Genomic DNA, 21,630 nt, shown 5'->3' with positions numbered 1-21,630 from the left:
TGTCTGTTCAGACCAGAACATTGCGACACCTCAACAGTGGAGAGAAGTGGTGGAGAACTTTCCATACTGTGAGCAGCTCTATTTCGTTTATATGCACCGCCTCCCTGATTGTCCACTCCCTGTTTACTGTCCGGTAGAGGCACGTCCCTCCCTGACCAGACAGGGAAGCATCCGTGAACACGTGATTCGATGGAATGCACAGGGGTTTTCCCAGTAAAGCAGATCCGGGCCCACTGATGGGGAAAAGGATAGTATGTGCCGCTAGTGATGTACTGGGTTGAGCCTGTCGTAGAAATTTCTGTAAGCTGAGTGTTGCTAATTCTCAGGAAAAAACACAAGTGTGATGAATCATCTCATGTTTAATTTCATGTGCATGGAGAGAAGACTTCTCTAAGCATTGTCTGACTTTGTGTTACAGTACTCAGGTTTATATATGTTTGACAAGAAAGGGGTGGACTAATCTTGAATAGACCCCACATGTTTGTTCAGGTACCTATCTTCAGCCTTATTACCATCAAAGAAAACAAATTGTTGGCAGTTATTTACAACCCTCTACCCTAAAACACTAACCCAATAAAACAGACAAAACTACATACAACAAATGGTTTAAGTCAATATCCAAGTGACCCTTTGATCTGGTGCAAAACCCCCACAAGCCTCAGTCAGATAAACCAGTGCTGAAACAGTCTTGTATGCAATAGGCCGAGCGGCACCACCAGATGAGCTCAAATGATTCGCTAGTTCCTCCGTCTGCTGCCATGACTCCCGCTGGACGGCTCCCCGCCCCACCCCTTCCACTCTGAGGAGCCAGTGCAAATGTCTGCCGCTAGCATGCTAGCTGAGCGCCCTACGCCGGCCTCTTCTACACCTCTGCCGGCCATGGCTCAGCTGTTACAAGAGCTCCTGGGCATCATCACAACGGCGGCTAACAGGTGTAAGCTCCCCATCTCTCCTGAGCTGGTCCAACCAAGGAGACAGTTCTGTGTGGACCACTGGGATCTGTGTGGACCACTGGGATCAAGGATTATAAGCTCAGTTTTCCTTTAAATGTAGAAAATATCTTTCAAGCAGCCCACCAATGGTTTTATACAGTTGTTTAGGTGCAATTTGTGATCAACTGTATCAAAGGGTCATGATTTTTCACCACTTATTTTATTATCATTCCCTCTGTTTCCTTCCCTCTGTCTAACTTGACTTCACTTGTTTTTATATTTAGAAGAGTGATTATTAGTTGTTCTACGTTGCCAACCTTTTCTGTGCTCACACTGACCTCCACTGAGCTGCCTGTAATAAACCTGTTGAGTATCTTAACCATCTGTCTCTGTGTTTTTGCACTTTGTTTCATTAAATTAAAACATTTGATCAAAATAACAATCTAAGAAAAGCAAAGTCCATGCTGTTGAATGCTCTAAACCCAGATTTATATATCTCAAAGATATTGTGCTGGTCTAAGTGATTTTTGTCTTATTTTTTACTGATTGACTTCATTGGTGCGAGCAGGATAATAAAAATCACACATATTCTAAATATTCCACACTAATTTCTTTTGCACCTTGCTCAGCATCAACCCTGCACTGTCTGTACTGCACACATGTGGGCTTTACAGCTTTTCCAGTGCCAACATTTTGAAAACCTCCAAAGACAGTTTCTACCATGCTGCATCTTCAGATTTTTTCCACCTTTCCAGTAACATATGGCTGTAAACACAGATCCACTGTGGGCAGGTTCTGACTGGACTCCAAAACACACAACATTGGAAGATGCAGAAAAACAACCTGTGGCTAACCCATGACAAAGGAGGATAATTATTAGTCAGTTATAGAAACCCTGAGGACATCACCTCAGTGGTGGCTGTGTTTCTATGTTTGTGTGTGAGAGATAGAGAGTTTAGAATAAAAATATATTATTGGATACTTGAATGACAGGTTTTAGCATCATTATGTTGTTGATGCTCTTTAATGTTGTTACATTTAACATTCAGCGATAAGTGAAATCTGTATATTACAGAAGAAACTGGTTAGATATCAGTGTTCATTCATTATTATATATATTACAGAATTATAATAGGGAACAGTAGAACAATTTCTTCAGGTGTTTAGAAATTTCTTTCATTTTTAGTCCATATATGACTGGATTAAAGAGAGGGCTATACAAAATCACTTGCAAAGTCATTATTATATTTGCAATCTTTGGAATATGTGATTCTACTCCAACTATAATAACATCATATGAACACAAACAGGAAAAATTGATCAGAACAATCAAGTGAGGTAAACAGGTCTGTGCAGCTTTTCTCCTGACTTCTCTACCACTTCGATAGGTGATTATAAATATCCTTATGTAGGTAAAAAGGATGAAAAACATTGGAAGAATTGCAACATTGAATAGTATGATGGAGTCACGTATAATACGAGTTACTGAAATTACACACTGAAGTCTGTACATTATATTGTTGCAAAAGATTCCTTGTAACACATAGCTACAGAATTTTTCACTGGCCATCATTCCAGTTGGCACTGCAATCTGACAAGCGGGCACAGTCCAAGCTAAAACTAAAAACCTAATGACAGCAGTTTTTGTCATGATAGTTGGATACTGCAGAGGTTTACATATAGACACATACCTGTCATAGGACATGGCTGCCAACAGTAAAAACTCTGAACCTCCAACAGAGTAATACATATGAAACTGAAACACACAGGCTTGAAAAGATATGATCTGCTGTTCAGATAAAAAGTCAATCAATAACTTTGGATAGATAACTGTGCTGAGAAGAACAGAGTTCATTAACAAAGCTGCAATGAAAATGTACATAGGCTCATGGAGGTTTTTGTGAATCACTATCAGACACACAATAGTAGAATTACTGCAGATTATTAGAATATATGCTGTAAACATGATCACAAAATAAACAAATCTGTATTTGTCCATTTCTACATAACCATCAAAAGTTAAATATGTCACATTCATCATCCATTAAATGTATTAAACATCTGGGTGAACAAAACAGGCAGATAATAAAACAGACTAATGTGAGTAATATTAGATAAAAGAAAACTCACTCTGAAGACTGAATTGACTGGAAAGACTTTACACTTGACAGTTACGTGGCCTTAAAACACACTGTGACTCTAGAAAGTGAACTGATCATGACTGTACAGTGTTTTATCAGGTTGCTTCATCCTCCATGGAGTTCAGTAGACATCTCATCAAGACCTGCTACCATGTCAACAACCTCATCAAACTCTGGAGACAGAGCTGCTTGTTAGTTGTGAAAATGTTTCTAGAGACCAAAAACCTGAGGGGGCATGTCACTCGCCAGGTGTTGCAACAGAGGCTCATCCTACAGTGACTGATGTTGATTATGGTGCTCATTCACTGTGGCATGTTTTTGCCAACCTGATAACATCATGATGTTTATTTCCAGAAGACTTTCAGTGTGGTTAAGGTCAGGACTTTGTTGTGGCCAATGTTTCCTAATGCTCCTGATATCACTCATTCACAAGTTGAGTCTGATGAATCTTATTATGGTCCTAGAATATATCCCTGGAACAGGGTAAAACTTTGTTTGGTTTTGGCTGAATTGAACTGAAATTCCTTGGCATTCCTGAAATGATGGTATTTGATAATACCCAATGTTTCGTGAGTGGCGCCAGTAAAGAATTCATGTCTAGGAATAGAATTACTTCTGCACCTTATCACCCTTCATCCAGAGTGAGCAGTCCAAAGTTTTATTCTCATGAAAAACAGGTGTGGGGACACTCTTGAGACTAAATTAAATAGAGCCCTCTTCAATTATTGGATGCTATGGATGCCAGTCTACAACTGGATTGTCTCCTGCAGAAATGCTGATGGGAAGGAAATTGCACTGCACTTTGGATAAAATACATCCTGATTTCACTAGAAAAATGGCAATGAATCAAGTTCAGAAAATGTATCATGATCAACATGTGAAACCCCGATATTTTCAAGTTGGAGATCTTGTGTATACCAGAGATTTTGTGTATGGACCAAAATGAATACCAAGAGTAATTTAGGTGGTATGTGAAGAGGATACATTGAGATTTGTCCAGTAGGGGGTGGTAATACATTGTGTATGGGTTGTATAATTATAAAAGGCAGTGAAGAAAAGCAGTGCATTGCACATGCAACATTGTTCTGTACTGTCTGCCTGATGGGATGGGTCCTCAATAAAGTGATCAGAAAGAATTCTGGTTTCCTTTCTGTGAGTTTCTATACTGCAATATTAAAAAAACGTCATACATAGGAATGGGGTCTGCCCCACCTTCACTGAGATGAAGTGGTTACAAAAGTTTTTAAGCAAAGTTAGGAGCTCTCTGAGAGGAATCTTAGAAGCTTTAAGGATATGGCCTCTGTGGTAGATCCTCGTAAGATACAAGTTATCCTCTTTCGTCACCCTGAATATTTCACCAACATATCTAACCATCCAGGGCCACTAGTTTACAGGTGATTTCAAAGTCCATGCTGCTGACTGCTCTAAACCAGTGGTGGCTGGTGAAAAGCGTTTTTTGTGCGGCTGTGCCAAATTTACTTAGTCCATCCCAATACAATTAAAGAAGAACTGCAGGGCAGTAATGTAACTCATGGTCTTCGAAATGTTCAGCAGTTATTTAATGTCAACATTAAAATGTTTGGCCATTACACAAAGGATCACTGTTGCCGTGGTGTATATCAACTTGTTGGTCTCAGTGATGGTAACAGTACGGATTTATTTGTAATGCCGCATTGATATTTTCCAGTAGACTTTCAGAGGGTCTTGGTAACCATCTACGGAGGTTCCAGGTGTCCATCTTACTCTCAATTTTCAATCTCAAGTCAGCTCGTCTTGTGTTGAGCGTGTGGGCGCTTGTTTATGGGGCTTGTTACCCAATCTCGGGGGGGGGGGGGTATTGTTTCCCCCTTGACCTTGCGGCCTGGGTCCCCCTTGCTGTAGCATTTGTGTTGTATCTCTTCGATCTCTAGTTGTGATAGCAGTTGCTGTTTGCAGACGTTGGAACACTGAGCTACTAGTTGTTTCAGCACTAGTCTAGATGGTGAGTTTCGAAGTTTCCATAGGTCCCACATCCTCTTCATCGCTGGGGTTACTCATGTAGTAGCATTCCAACAGTTTTCTATTCTCAGCCCTCATCCACGAGTGTCTTGTTCCAGTAGCCCATTTTTCATCAGGTTACCCTGGTTCACTAGCACCTGATGCGGACCTTGTTGACTCGGGCGACATCCGAGCCGGTATGACTCCTGTGTTTCTATCGCTCATTTGAAATGTGTATATATATATAAGATACATATATATATATATATATATATATAAGATATATATATATATATATATAAGATACATACTCAAGGATACAGATCAATTTAATCTGTTAAGATAATATTGCTATAAGTTGTGTTTTTCCACTGCAATTCTGCGGCCTTCATCGAGTTAGTGGTGATGTTAACTTGCAAGCACGGATAGCTATGTGCTCTACATTCATGTTTATTAATTTTTTCAGATAAATGTTTAACGTCCCTAATTCCTGTCACAGTCTGTCTGTCCCTCCCGTTTTAGAAAGTAAGCAAGGGAAACAAAACGCAGAGTTAGCTAGCCAAGCCTTCCTGCTGTACCAATCACATGCGTTTTACGTTTATTGCTAGTTTGTTTGATTATGATGTCACGTTGACCTGGACCAAGTTCTTTAGCCTGTAATTTCTCCACCAAAGTTCTTCTTTCAAATGGATTTTGAAGAAGACATTTTACTGAACTGGGTGAAAGCTGAAGTTGCGACTCTCGGGTACCGGCGTCCATCACTGTCAATAACAATTGACAAAATACCAATCAACTCTGCTCTGGGCAGTAAAATCATTGCCCTCTAGGCGTCAAATTAGCCAACACTGATTGGCTGAATTTCTATTGCTATGTACATATCTGAAAGTGTTTATTGGCTGTACTGTCACTGACTGGGCTGTGTTTAGTTCGCCCCAAGTTCAGCTGCTGCAGGGTTTTTTTTTTTTTTTTCTAAATCACAAACACGGATTTATATTTAATATATTACACATTTTTTCCACAATATTTTGTAATACAGTAAACCCCCGAAATTCATTGGGGTTATGTTTCTTTAGCACCTGTGAAATGGGAAAAACCACAAATTTTGTGGTTAAAAAAAAAGGCCTCTAAATATGAGAAACCCTAAATATGTTCCCAAAACACTTTAATTTCATTTAATACTCAACTTAATACATTATTAGTAAATACATTAGTGACCTAAATTAGTAAATTATATTGTGTTTAATAATTTAGCGTTAAAATGTGTGAAAAATTATATATTGCCATGAAAAAAATCCATAAAGAATTACAGATATTTGTGATATCTGGATATTTGGATATCTGCAGGAACAATCCCACGGATCAGCTACAGTCATTAGAATTAAAAAATTAGCATTTAAGAGGAATAACACCAGTACGGCAGCTTGAGGGTTTAAATAATTTCTTGTAACCAGGAAATAGGCCAATTCAAGTCGTGTAAATACAGCTGGCCATGCATTGGATGGACACTAACACTAAACAACACCATGTCCTTTTCAATTGCACGTCTCCTTAGGAAGTGCAACAAACCAAGAGTCCTCTCTTATCTCAACACCTGGACCCTCACAGATTGTGATACCTTTCCACTTCACTAATGGGAAGACAGGACAGAACATCTGGAATGAATTTCATGCTTTGCAGAGTTTTATTATTCCATAGCAGTCACTGTGACATTCCTACACTCTGACTCATTTCTTTTTCCATAGAAGGTGTGAGAAATAGCTTGCATACATGGTGAATATACAAATGTTGCATATACCATATCAAAAGACTCAAAGTCAGTATAAGTCTAACAAATATATTCACTATGAACTGAAAAACTATCTAAACAAAGCATAGTGAGTAAATGATCACATCACAGCTGGTAATACGCTTCTATTTTGCTGTAAGTAATTTTCACCAAACTGGAAAAAATTGTTTGAACATTAGACTAGAATAAAAGTTTGCCTTTACATTGTTGGAGTGAATGTTTCTCTGCTCTAGTGTTTTAGAAACAAATCTTTTTATTCAATTCCTTTAAAGGCTAATACCACATCTCTGTTTTATTTTGACACTAAACAATGACTGTACAACAGTTATCAGTGTTAGTACATTAGACTGTTTTACCTGGACAGAACAATTTCCTGAGGTGTTTATAAATTTCTCTCATTTTTAGTCCATATATGATTGGATTGAAAAGAGGATGATACAAAATCACTTGTAATGACATAATTAAACGCACAGTTGTTGGAAAATCAGTTTCCACTCGAGCTATAAGTATATCAAATCCAATCAAACATGAATAATTGATTAGAACAATCAGGTGAGGTAAACAGGTCTGTGCGGCTTTTCTCCTGACTTCTCTACCACTTCGATAGGTGATTATAAATATCCTTATGTAGGTAAAAAAGATGAAAAGCACAGGGAGAATTATGAGATTTACCAACGCAACTAAGCCATAAACATACAGTAATCTTGAACTCACACAGTGCAGCTTTAAAACTGCACTGCTGCAAATTATTCCTTTGAAATTAAAGTTACACAGTTTAGTATTAGAACTCAAACCAACTGGCACTGCTGTCTGACAAATAGGAAGAATCCAAGCTACAACCAGTAAAATACAGATGTTTGTTTTCCTCATGATAGTTGGATACTGCAGAGGTTTACATATAGACACATACCTGTCATAGGCCATGGCTGCCAACAGTAAAAACTCTGAACAGCCTAGAGAATAATAAATAAACCACTGAAAGAGACAGGCTGAATATGATATGATCTGTTTTTCAGATAAAATATCAAACAGAATCTTTGGGTAAAGAGAAGTGCTGAGAAGAACAGAGTTCAGTAACAAAGCTGCAATGAAAATGTACATAGGTTCATGGAGGTTTTTGTGAATCACTATCAGACACACAATAGTAGAATTACTGCAGATTATTAGAATAAATGCTGTAAACATGATCACAAAATAAACAAATCTGTATTTGTGAACTTCCACATAACCATCAAGAGTTAAATATGTCACATTTAAGTTAATATCCATTAAAGATGTCTGAAACAAAGAGTTAGTCAGTGAAACATGTACAGAACTTCTCACAAGTGTCATACAACCTGCATCAGATCGTCTTATTCAGTAGTTGTTACTGACCTTGAAATGCACCTGTGTGGTCTAACAAGCACAGAAGCTCAGAGATTGGACAGTGGTCGGTTTGAGTCTGTGCAATGTTTTTATCAAATGGACTCACCCCCATGGATCTCATTAGACTCTGCACCAACTTACAACTCCAAACTCTAGAGACCTGATGTTCTAAATGTTATACTGTGTTTCCATTGCCTGCTGAAAAGGCCCAAATTCAGTGTCTTCCAAAAGTTCCAAAACAAATCAGATGTTCTCAGATCAGATCTGGTCCATTTGCATACGTGTTCCCCGATCTGCAGCTGTATTTATAAACATCCCTAGTACAAAGAGTATAGCTCCTAGTGACAAAATTCTAAGAAAAATCTTACAATGATGGGTGTCATACAATTTCAAACAATATATAACAAACAATATATATATAAAAATATGTCCTCTCTGTTTATACACCCCTTACATCAATCAGCCATAACATTATGGCCACTGACAGATAAAGTGATTATCTTGTTAATCTGGCACCTGCCAGCATGTTGGGTATACCCTCAGGGGTTGTCAAACGCGTTGGCGCATTTTGTGGCATCTTCTCCTGATAACGCTGAAACAAACTTAAATCACTCCGTCAGTTCTGATCGTACTGATAAGAGCAATATATCATTAATATCTGTAAAGGGTCTAGTTTTATTTGTATACACTGAATGAACTACAATGAAACAATTCAATTCAAAAACAAATCATCACTTTTTAATTAATCCATATGAACGTAAGGAGCGGTACGGTTTTTCCTGTCTCACCTCAGTATAGCTAATGTGATCCCACCTCGCATTGAGCGCACTGTTCATATGGAAATAATCTGAGGTGAGCCAGGTAATTATGTACAAGCCCCCGAGAAATGACATAAAACGTCAAGCTTCATCATAGAATTTCCCAATTTTTCTGTGTTTGGATGATGGCACGTTACGCGAGTGAAAAAGCATTTTGGATGTTCCAGACACTAACGAAGAGTTTACTTTGTCAGCAGAAAAACGTGACTCAGATGATGAAAGTTTGCTTATGCATTGCATTTACATTGCCACATTCCTGACTGAAAGGCTCATTATGCGGGTCTTTGTCATCTCAGGTAAATCACATGACTATTCATGCTTAGACACACCTTCTTGCATATGCCTTTTCTAAAGAAAAAGTGTTCTATTTCATCCTTTCTGACCGCCAGAGGGCGGTGCTGTAAGCACTGAATGTTCCCTTCGCGCATGCGCAGTTCGAGTATTTATACCAACAAAGTCACGTGTGACCCTGGATGACCCCCGGAGGTGATATATTCCGGCGTCATCCAAGGCTCTTTTCCTCTTTTCTTCTCGCGCGCGGTTCGCATGGTGGCCAATTGCTTTGCAAGCGGCACATTCCTTACCAGTTGCTGGGAGCCCCGTGACTCGAGTGGTCGGAGAAGCGGAATCGCCCTCCAGGGGCTGCGACTGTGGATTCGGGATCTTCCCGTTGTTGCATTACCCGGGAGGTAATAATTGTACGCTCTTTTGCTGTGGGTGCACCGCAGCAGCAAAAGTTGCTTTCTTTTGGAGTGCCGAATTTGTTGGTGACGGTGGCGTTCGCGCTCCCCTCTCCCATTGTTTCTTTTTCTCTCGGCATCGGACGCATTGTGTGTCCGCCTCGGTGACAACGCCGTGGTTGTTTTTCGTTAGTGCTATTGCAGTGCTGGTGGTGACGGTAGCGTCTCCCCTCCCCTCTCCCACTGACTGTCGGCTGCATAGTTTGATTGCTCTGCCGCCATAGCGGTGTTTCATTGGCCAATATCAAGGACATTTACTTGTGTTTTCCGCTGCGGCTAAACCGCCGCAGTTGTTTTTCTTTAACGACGCTACGCCTGTAGCCTCTGCTGGTGACGGCAGCGTTCGCGCTCCCCTCTCCCATTCTTTCCTTTTGCTGCATCGTCTCTCCATTGCGGTCGGGATGATGTAGCTGCTTCCTAATCATATAATAATATAACAAGACAGAGAAAAACGAGACAAGAGGAGGGACGGACAGACAGTATCTCCGACCTCTACTGGTGACGGCAGCGTTCGCGCTCCCCTCTCCCATTTTTTCCTTTGGCTGCATCGTTTCTCCACTGGTCGGGACGATGTAGCTAGTTTCCTAATTATATTATAATATAACAAAAACAAAAAACAAAACAAAAGAAACGGGCCTCTACTGGTGACGGCAGCGTTCGCGCTCCCCGCTCCCACATCGGCTTTGCCACATCATTTCTCTCCTGCAGGTGAGTTGTGGTACCTGCTCTTTCTGTGAAAACAACAAGAAAAGGACGGCAGTGCACCCGCTTTCAGCCTCTATTGGTGACGGCAGCGTTCGCGCTCCCTGCTCCCACATTGGCTTTGCTACATCATTTCTCCCCTGCGGGTGAGTTGTTGTACCTGTTTTCTTTGTGAAAACAACAAGAACAGGACGGAAGTACACCCGCCTTCAGCCTTTATTGGCGGCGGCAGCGTTCGTGCTCCCCGCTCCCACATCGGCTTTTGCTGCATCATTTCTCCCCTGCGGGTGAGTTGTTGTACCTGTTTTCTTTGTGAAAACAACAAGAAAAGGAGGGCAGTGCACTCACCTCAGCCGCCATTGGTGACGGCAGCGTTCGCTGCATCGTCTCTACCTTGCGGGTGGGACGCTGTGTCGGGTTTTTTCTTTGAAATAAAAAAAAAAAAAAAAAAAAAGGGGAGACATACAGTCAACACTCTCAGCTGCTACTGGTGACGGCAGCGTTCGCGCTCCCAGTTTCTGGCACTTGGATTACTCCCCTGGGCGGCGGTTGCAGCATCAGGGGCGTATCAGCCCTTTGGTACTGGGGCAAAGCCTCTCAGCATGGAGGGGGCTCACTGCTGTGTGAACTGTGGTGCCAGGCTTCAGCCGGACGATGGGCACGACCTCTGCCCGGCCTGCCTCGGCCCGGATCACTTGAGGGAAGGGTTGTCTGACAACCCGTGCATGAACTGCAGCTACTTGCCTCGGGCACAGAGGGTAGCCAGGTTGGCACTGCTGACACCGGGGGATGAGGGTGACCTCCCCCCCTCAGGACGAGTGGCGCTAGGGCCCCCTCGGCGGTCAAGGCGCCTGGCGGAGCCCGCGGTGACAACGGCCCCCCCTAGGAAGAGGGCAAGGATCGGACGTGGGCTTTCCTCGAGAGTTGACAGGCTGTCAGCAGAATTAGCGGAGATGAGATCTGCGTTCTTGACTCAACACGCAGACCCACCAGCAGCGGTGGTAGTGCCACCCTCTCCGCCTGGGCCCAGTTGGGCCCCGGAGGAAGATGTCCTCTCATTGGCTGCCTCAGCTTCCCAGTTTACGGATGATGCTGAGGAAGGGCCCTCTCAGACTTCAGGCCCGAGTTCGGTATCCTCTGGTCACAGCTCGGCGAGTACCACAGGGGACACTTCAATGCAAGACCTCATGCGCATGGCGCTGGGGTGCTTGAATATAGAGATCCCACAGCAGGTGGACCCGAACCCGCAGAGTGCCTTCTTCAGGCGTGGGCGGCCTCCTACGGCCTTTGTTGTTCCCCCTTTCAGAGAATATCTGGAGGAGCTACATACCTGCTGGCGGGACCCAAGAGCCAGGTCTCGGCTTTCAGCAGATGGTCGAGTCCTAGCATTCATGCACAATGCAGCAGAGGCTGGCTTGGCACACATGCCAGCGGTAGAGCCAGCGGTGGCCTCCCTCATTGTGACACCTGAGGAGGCCCTGCGCCCCACTGTCCGGTGCCCGCGGCCCCAATGCCGGGTCACGGACGACCTGGTGACAAGGGCCTATGATGCTGGTGCGCGTGCTGGCCGTCTGGGAAACTCACTAGCGCACCTGATGTTTGCCTTATCGGCCTCCTTGTCGGACACCACAGATGCGGCTTCCGCTACGGCATTCAGCGATGCGGCATTACAGACTTTTGCCCTCTTAACCCGTGAGCTGGGTAGGATGATGTCGTTTCTTGTCCAGACTCGGCGTCAGATATGGCTGGCACAGTCAGCTCTGACTGTGCCAGTGTCGCAATGTCCTCCGTAGTGTCCCTGTGGAACCGGGACACTTGTTTGGGTCAGCTGCATCGGCAGCGCTGGAGCGCACCATTCAGGCTCAGGAGACCAGACAGCAGTTGTCGAGCCTCAGTAGACCCATGGCGCCCCCACCTACATTCAGAATTCGGGCAGCAGCTCCGAGGACCCGGCTGCCGCGTAGGACCCACCATGCTACTGGTCCTTACCAGCACCAGCGGGCGCTGAGGGTGGGCAGGGGCTTTCGGGAGCAAGCCCGTACTGGGCCAGAACAGCCTTGGGCCCAGCGTCCTCCCCGTCGCAGGGGATGAAACGTCCGGGCCGGCGGTCGGGAGCTTCACCCAACAGCACCTCAACTGTTGGGCTGCCCTCACGTCGGACCCATGGGTGGTTGCCACCTTGACTCATGGGTACAAGTTGCAGTTCCGACGCCGGCCCCCCGTTTCGAACCGGGTCAAAATGACCATCATTGGAGACCCGGCAAAAGCCCTGGCATTGGACCAGGAGCTCTCTGCCCTCCTCGCCAAAGGGGCGATCGAGGCAGTAGACCCTCTGTCACAGCCCAGAGGGTTCTATTCCCCATATTTTTTCATTCCGAAAAGGACGGGCGGGTTCCGCCCGATTCTAGACTTAAGACGGCTCAACAGGTATCTGAAAGTTTTGCCGTTTCATATGCTGACAGTGACAGAGGTATTGCAGACCGTCGCCAGCGGGGACTGGTTCACCTCTATAGACCTCAGGGACGCTTACTTCCACGTCCCTATCTCACCACTGCACAGGAGGTTTCTCCGCTTCGCATACCGGGGACGCCACTGGCAATTCCGAGTGCTCCCATTCGGGCTGTCGCTTTCACCGCGGGTGTTCACTCAGTGTGTGAAAGCGGCTCTTGCTCCCTTGCAAGCCTGGGGGATCAGGCTGTTACCATACCTGGACGATTGGCTGGTCTGCGCCAAATCCCAGGCTCAGGCCACTCGGGACACGGCTCATCTGTTGTCCCACGTGGCCAGGTTAGGCTTCCGGGTCAATCCGGACAAGAGCTGTCTGATCCCCTCTCAGTCGGTGACCTTCATCGGGATGTCCTTGGACACAGTCTCCATGATGGCTCGCCCAACCCCGACTCGGGTGGGTGACATTCTTCGCCTGCTCCGCCACTTCAGGCCGGGCAGGTCGCTGCCCTACATCGTGTTTCTCCGTCTTCTGGGCAAGCTAACCTCTGTCTCGCAGATTGTTCCTCTGGGCCTGCTGTACATACGCCCCCTTCAGAGATGGCTGAACGGCTTCCACCTGGATGCAGAGCGCCACAGGCAGCAGAGGCTCCGGGTATCAGGGCGGTGCCTTCGTGCCCTGGCTCCTTGGCGGAGCAGGGCCTACATGTCCAGGGGGGTCCCCATGGGCATTGTAGTGTCGCGGAGAGAAGTTGTCTCTACGGACGCTTGCCCCACAGGATGGGGAGCGGTGTGGCAACACAGGACGGCACAGGGGCAGTGGCCTGTCAGGGAACGCACCGACCACATCAATGTGTTGGAACTGCGAGCGGTGCATCGAGCCCTCGAGTACTTTTTGCCATGCCTACGGGGAACACACGTGCTTATTCGGTCGGACAATACCTCGACCGTCTATCACGTCAATCATCAAGGGGGGACCAGGTCGGCGCAGCTTCTGAAGGCGTCCTGGGACCTTTTGGTGTGGGCCGCACCACGCCTGGCCAGCCTGCGGGCAATATACCTACCAGGAGAGAGGAACCAGCTCGCAGACTACCTCTCTCGGCAGGTGCTCCCTCCAGGGGAGTGGCGTCTCCACCCGGAGGTGGTACACAACATCTGGGACCTCTACGGCAGGGCGGAGGTGGATCTGTTTGCCTCGCAGGAGTCGACGCACTGTCCCCTCTGGTTTTCCTGGATGGGGCCGACAGGCCCCCTGGGCCAGGATGCTCTAGCCCATCCCTGGCCCCGGGGCCTTTTGTATGCCTTCCCGCCGCTATCCCTTGTGGTTCCAACACTCCACAGGGTTCTTCGGGAGGGTCACAGACTGTCATTGGTGGCCCCCTTCTGGCCAGCACGGCCATGGTTCCCACTGCTGTGCGAGCTCTGTCGCGGCAGGCCATGGTGCCTTCCGCACAGGGCAGACCTTCTGTCCCAGCTGGGAGGGAGGATCTGGCACCCCAATCCTCGACGTCTCCAGCTGTGGGTTTGGCCGCTGCAGGGTCCGAACTGCAGCGGACAGTTCTCTCGGACCCTGTCTGGCAGACCATCCTGAACGCCAGGGCACTGTCCACTCGCCAGCAGTATGAGAACAGGTGGAAGCTGTTCGCACAGTGGTGTGTTGAGCGTGCGGAGGATCCGGTATCTTGCCCAGTGGCCACGATCCTGGATTTCCTTCAATCCCTCCTGGAGAGGGGCCGTTCCCCCTCTACCCTGAAAGTTTATGTGGCTGCAATATCATGTCACCATGTTTGGGCGGGCCACAATACGGTGGGACGTCACGCACTGGTATCTCTTTTTCTGAAGGGCGCCCGGCGCTTGTGCCCTCCGACACGCCCACGTGCACCGGCATGGGACCTGCCGCTGGTACTGGAGGCCATGTGCACGCCTCCTTTCGAGCCGTTGTTACAGGCGGAACTGAAGTGGGTATCTTGTAAAACTGCGTTTTTGCTGGCCATTACCTCTGCAAAACGCGTCAGCGAGCTGCATGCCCTATCTGTCAGTGATACATGCCTGAGATGGAGTCCAGACGGGTCTGGCGTTACGCTGTGGCCAAACACAGCCTTCCTTCTAAAGGTGCTGTCTGGTTCGCACCGCAATCAACCCATACGGCTTGCGCGGTTTGACCCCCCACCGGAATCAGGTGGGGACAGGCTGAGATTACTGTGCCCGGTACGCGCACTGCGGGCATACATGGCAGCTACAGCGGCGATACGAACAGCTGACCAGCTGTTCCTGTGCTATGGGGGACCTAAGAGGGGTCGCGCTCTCTCTAAGCAGCGCCTCTCCCACTGGATTGTCGAGGTCATCTCGCATGCCTACATGGCAGACAATCGCACCTTGCCGCAGAGCGTGACAGCCCACTCCACTAGAGGTGTCGCAACATCATGGGCGGCCTTGAGAGGAGTACCCTTGGCCGATATATGTGCTGCGGCTTCATGGACATCACCCAACACATTTTCCAGGTTCTATAGGCTGAATGTTGTCACTCCTCAGCCGCTGGATGTGGTCCTCCGGACGGAGGCCTGGGGGCCCTCTCCGTGAGAGGGATGCTCAGGATTCTTCGTGACTTCGCTGGTATAAGTCATTCAGTGCTTACAGCACCGCCCTCTGGCGGTCAGAAAGGATGAAATAGAACGAAAGTTACGCATGTAACTGCGGTTCTATGAATCCTGAATGACCGCCATAGCACTCTTGTCCCTCAGAATCCTCGCGTTCTCGCGAGAAGAATATGTAGGAAAAGAGCCTTGCATGACGCCGGAATATATCACCTCCGGGGGTTATCCAGGGTCACACGTGACTTTGTTGGTATAAATACTCGAACTGCGCATGCGCGAAGGGAACATTCAGTGCTTACAGCACCACCCTCTGGCGGTCATTCAGGATTCATAGAACCGCAGTTACATGCGTAACTTTCGTTTTATAACATTTAAATCAGGGTATTGTTTTCTGTGAATGAGTGAACAAGATGACTTTCACGCCATTGTAAAGCAAACACTTTACAAGATGCATTTCTTAAACGTCTTGTGAACCAATGTTCTGTTTGTGTTTTATCATCTTATTTCAGTGTCTTACAGTTTTCTCAAAAACACAATCAAGTATAAATTTGCTGCTCATATATTATTGTAGCCCAGTTTGTGCTGATTACATTATCTGTCATGAAGCAAGTGGAATGAGGACCAGTAAATTGCCAAACACCACAACTCAGAAGTAAAAGTTTTTATTCTTTCTTTATGGAAATGGTATTGAGTGCAGCTGATAGAGTACCCAGGAAATGGGATGTAAGCTGAAGTACTTATTGGAGGGTTGATTGCTACTCCAGCCTGGATCTGGTAATGCCCAAGGAGCCGAGGCAGATGGGAAATGGAGTCCAGGTTGTAGTTCCACAGAGCAAGATCTGGTGGCGTAGTTTCCTAGGTTAAAGGTTTCCAGGTGACCTGGTACAACACAACTCTGAAAATCCAGAGATTTCAATTATTAACAGAAAACACCTCCAACAGAAAAGAGAAAACTAAATATCCTTGGAGGGAAAAACCTCAATACAAGATGGCACCCTACTGCAGGGTAATTTGGGATCAAACATTTCCTCTTGGGCAAAAAACACTCCTCTTTCTCCAATCATGAAACAAGAAACAAACTTACATAGCTTGGCATGGGTAGAACAAGATAATGGTTTTCATGAATGGCAGCTTATGGGTACCAGGCCACATAGACCGGATCAGTGTAAGATGAACCAACTTCGCTGTAGACACCTAGGCTGAGTAAATTACAGACAATCTGGCAGCTTGTCTGTGGCTGTGGGGAGGAATATATGCTGTGACCAGTGGAGAGAGAACAGGTGAAATCAATTAAATAATCAAGTGGCTGTATATGAGTGGGTGACCAAACCAGGCATGACTTTTCAAAATAAGAGCATGAAACAGGAAGTGAAGCTGCCAATCATCACAGTTATCAGACTTTAGCCATTATGTTTAAAAGCAACTTAAAAAAGCAAAAATGTCAGGGCATGTCAAAACTTGTCCAGGGCCTCAAAACACCCTTAGACCCTAGAGGGTTAAGCAGCAGGTGAACATTCAGTCCTCAAAATTGATAAATTGTAAGCAGGAAAAACAGCCACGTGTAAGGAGCTGAGTGGCTCTGACAGGGGCCAAAGTGTGGTGGCTAGATTATTGGGTCAGGTCATCTCCCAAGCTACAGATCTTGTTCGGTATTCCTGGTCTGCAGTGGTTAATACCGACCAAAGGTCATCTATGGAAGGACTAATGGTGAACAGATGACAGGGTCATGGGTGTCCAAGGCTAACTGATGATGAGGTTAACCTACTGTCGATTAAACTTTCATTTCATTTATACTTTTCAAAAAATCCCATTTTGTTTGAATCTTTGTTGCAATAAGTGAAATAATCTACATTGGTCTCTATGAAGAGAAACATCCAGTGGCTGTAGTGGTGATATCACAACTAGAGTAGTGAGGATGTTAAAGAAATGATCTCTAACTTCTCCTCATGATCACAGTTTTCACTCCTTTTGACATGTTTTTCACTGAATGTTGGACAAATGTGTGTTTGCCAGAAGCTGGCAAAACAATTGGTATGCAGCAGCATTATCAGACAGAGTTTATGACAGACCAATTCCTCAAAAAAGCACGATCCTGTCATAATCGTTGTCTACTGCAAAAATTTACTCATTTAACCCCAGGTGTAAAAAGCAATAGACAAAGATTTTCTTTTGTTCCCAGTGCAATCAATGTATTTGGCAAGTCTTGACTGTACTGACTAGTAGCATTTTATGTTCAATTTGAACATAAAACTTGACCTAGTATGCACATTTTTGCCTTTTGTACATAGGGACAATAAAATTCTGAACTATGAACTATGAATTGTACCTAACTAGCGAGTTACTGGGGCTTCTTTTCTTTTCAGTTTTATGGCAGGTGGCATTAAGGTGCAGTGTTGCCACTTACTGTACTCTGTTGGCATGCCAAATAAATAATTGCTGGCTCTGGATTAGCTATGATTGTATTATCTGATTATTATTAAAATGATATCAATAATTTTTTTTTTCAAAAATCACTGTTATGGTCAATGCTGGCAATAGGGGACATGGAACTAAGTGTAAATATTCAACAGGTTTCATACTGTAGTAGTTTTTTTCTAGAATAAAATGTGTAGGAGGCTATACAACACTACCACCACACTGAAATAAGGAAACAGTACGGTTGTTTTCTTTAAGCTGGTGAGAAATGGACAAGGCAATGCTTGCATATGAAATGTTTTAAGAATGAAATGTTTTTAGTGCATATTTTAGAGGATTGACACTGTAACACATATATTACAGTCTTTGTATGATGGGGTTTCCATGATTTGATCTGAAAATGTTTATTTGAAATTTGAACTTTTTTCAATTTGTAAAGCAGAGAAGACATGTCACCAAACTAAGGGTTTATGCTTTGAACTACCAAGCAGAAACTGAGCAGAGACAGAAAAAAAGTCAAAATTCTTGTATGTGCACACAACCTGGGCATTAAAGCTGATTCTGATTGCATATTGACTTCAGGGAACATGACTGAGGCTGATTATGCATTCTAAGGAGTTTCAACAACAGCTGCACATTTCAGGAGAATCAACAGTTAAATGTTTTTTGTATAAAAATTAAATAATTTCACATAAACTAGGATATAGTTTTATTGAAATTTGTTTTACTATAATATTAATAAATGCATTGACAGAGCTATAGTTACATATGCTGCTATTGAGGTGTTCATTTAAAATATTAATATTGAAAGGAGAAAATATGCTTCTGTTGTATATTGGGGGTTGGACTTGGACAGGACATAATCTAAAAGCTTGATCACAAGAACGGACCCAGTGAATGCACAAAAGCGATCTGCGAAAGCAGATAAAGTTACCTAATGCACATTTTGTTCATAGACTATAAGAACAATACATTCAGAGACAACAATCACAACATTATTGGTAACATGTTTCTATGTTGCATGAAAATGCAGTTTGGTTCCTGAAGCATCTTTATTACTGTATAAACTGTGGATGATTCTTTATGCACTACTGTTTTAGAAACTAATTTTTATAATCAAATCCTTCAGGCCAAGAGAAACCATGCCACTGTTTTATCATGACACAAAATAAAATTTTCTTAACAGTTATCAGTGTTAGTACATTAGACTATTTTACCTGGACAGAACAATTTCCTGAGGTGTTTATAAATTTCTTTCATTTTTAGTCCATATATGATTGGATTAAAAAGAGGATGATACAAAATCACTTGTAATGTCATAATTAAACGCACAGTTGTGGGAAAATCAGTCTCCAGTCGAGCTATAAGTACATCAAATCCAAATAAACATGAATAATTAATTAGAACAATCAGGTGAGGTAAACAGGTCTGTGCAGCTTTTCTCCTGACTTCTCTACCACTTCGATAGGTGATTATAAATATCCTTATGTAGGTAAAAAGGACGAAAAGTACAGGGAGAATTACCAGATTGACTGAAACAACCAAGCCATATACATACAGTAATCTTGAACTCACACAGTGAAGTTTGTAAACTGTGCTGCTGCAGATGATTCCTTTAAAATTAAAATTACACAGTTTAATATCAGCACTCATCCAAATTGGCACTATTGTCTCACAAGCAGGCAGAATCCAAGCTACGACCAGTAAAATACAGATGTTTCTTTTCCTCATGATAGTTGGATACTGCAGAGGTTTACATATAGACACATACCTGTCATAGGACATGGCTGCCAACAGTAAAAACTCTGAACTGGCTAGAGAATAATACATAAACCACTGAAAGAGACAGGCTGAATATGATATGATCTGTTTTTCAGATAAAACATCAAACATAATCTTTGGGTAAAGAGCAGTGCTGAGAAGAACAGAGTTCAGTAACAAAGCTGCAATGAAAATGTACATAGGCTCATGGAGGTTTTTGTGAATCACTATCAGACACACAATAGTAGAATTGAAGCAGATTATTAGAATATATGCTGTAAACATGATCACAAAATAAAGATATCTGTATTTGTGAACTTCCACATAACCATCAAGAGTTAAATATGTCACATTTAAGTTATTATCCATTAAAGATGTCTGAAACAAAGAGTTAGTCAGTGAAACATGTACAGAACTTCTCACAAGTGTCATACAACCTGCATCAGATCGTCTTATTCAGTAGTTGTTACGGACCTTGAAATGCACCTGTGTGGTCTAACAAGCACAGAAGCTCAGAGATTGGACAGTGGTTGGTTTGAGTCTGTGCAATGTTTTTATCAAATGGACTCACCCCCATGGATCTCATTAGACTCTGCACCAACTTACAACTCCAGAGACCTCACAGTTGTTTGTGTAACCGCTTTTGACAGCGTGTACTCAATGTCTGTTACTCTCTTTAACTGGGTGCTATGGTGTTTCTAATTATTTTTCCCAATAAACCCAATACCAGGAAATGATTGTGGGCCCAATCAGATTTATCTAGGTTCGTGGGAGCCGAAAGGTGAGCAACTGCAATGAAACAGTCAACACACAGAGGGGATAACATGTGACTTTTACTGTCGTCATTTCAATTGACATAAAATTCCAACATTCAACAAAAAATAACACTCATGAGTTAGCGCGCATGTAAACAAAAAAAATAAAAAAATTACTAAATTCAGTCCCTTTGTTGTTTTTCTTTTTGATAGAGTCAGTTAAGTATTCTCAGTCCAATGTCCGGTAACCTGGTTAGTCATTAGCTACCACTGTGTTCTTGTCCTTGGGCTGGGCTCGCCATCCAGTACTGGAGAGATGTCCATCCTTCGCTGTGCCGCGTAGCTTCAATTTGGATCCAAACACAAAAAAAAAACCTGACCAGTGCAAAAGGTCAGAATATCACAGCTTAATCACATCTACAAACTAATTGCCTATAGTAAACTACTCAAGAATTTCAAAAGCAATTTTACAATTGTTCACACGTTGTACAACCATAAAGTTCACAATATTCAAAATTAGCGATTACCATCACATTAAGAACCCAATAGCATTAGCTTCAGTGAGGTAATGGACTAATAACATCGTCAATTTTAACAGTGCATAGTAAATACACAGCATGTCACCTTTCAAATCTCACCAAATGCTGGCAAGCAAAGTGCTCTATTATGTTCGTATTTACAATAAAACATTAAATATTAGCACCATCAAAACATTAACAATTAAAGGTGGCTAATATAACAGTCTAGAACAATCATAAGACACTATCTGTAACAAATATTCAAATACCATTCAATTCGCAAGGGAATTGTCACATAAAAATGGCTTTAGCCTTGGGAACAGCAATTTCAATGGGAGTTAGCTAGTTGCTAGTGCGAGTTGGCATTCGCAGCTATCGCTAATTAGCGTCTAAGCTAGCGTATTATATTCCTGCACATGTAACTCACCAGTGCAAGGCGAATACGTTCTAGACAGACAATGGTGTAGGTTCCAAGCTTCGGTTGGCTCACAGCCTTCCTTCAGCTCAATTTTTTCATCCACTAAATTCTCCGGCTCGGTGTGTCTCGACCGCATGAAGCTCGTAAATGTCTGACACCACGTAAGGCACGCAAAACCGGATGTTCCGGCTCAAGGGCGGGACAATTAACCTTATTGGTTAATATGAGATCACACACTAAATAACATCATTGGTTGCTCATAA

General features: G+C 43.9%; 2 protein-coding genes across 2 annotated transcripts; both read right to left on the bottom strand.

Annotated features, from left to right (window-relative positions):
• Positions 1 to 7,193: 7,193 nt before the first annotated feature.
• On the bottom strand, positions 7,194 to 8,105 carry LOC113123802 (olfactory receptor 11A1-like; the record flags this gene model as incomplete). The annotated part of the gene is made up of 1 exon (XM_026296102.1): positions 7,194 to 8,105. A coding segment is annotated over exon 1 (912 nt), but the record flags the coding sequence as incomplete, so codon positions are not given.
• An 11,025-nt stretch (positions 8,106 to 19,130) lies between these two features.
• LOC113123701 (olfactory receptor 11A1-like) lies at positions 19,131 to 20,045 on the bottom strand (the record flags this gene model as incomplete). Its single annotated transcript, XM_026295939.1, has 1 exon — positions 19,131 to 20,045. A coding segment is annotated over exon 1 (915 nt), but the record flags the coding sequence as incomplete, so codon positions are not given.
• Between the last annotated feature and the right edge of the window lie 1,585 nt (positions 20,046 to 21,630).

The sequence above is a fragment of the Mastacembelus armatus genome, chromosome 21 (genome assembly GCF_900324485.2).
Source record: "Mastacembelus armatus chromosome 21, fMasArm1.2, whole genome shotgun sequence".
Lineage (NCBI taxonomy): Eukaryota > Metazoa > Chordata > Actinopteri > Synbranchiformes > Mastacembelidae > Mastacembelus > Mastacembelus armatus.
This window is presented reverse-complemented; position numbering and strand designations above follow the sequence as displayed.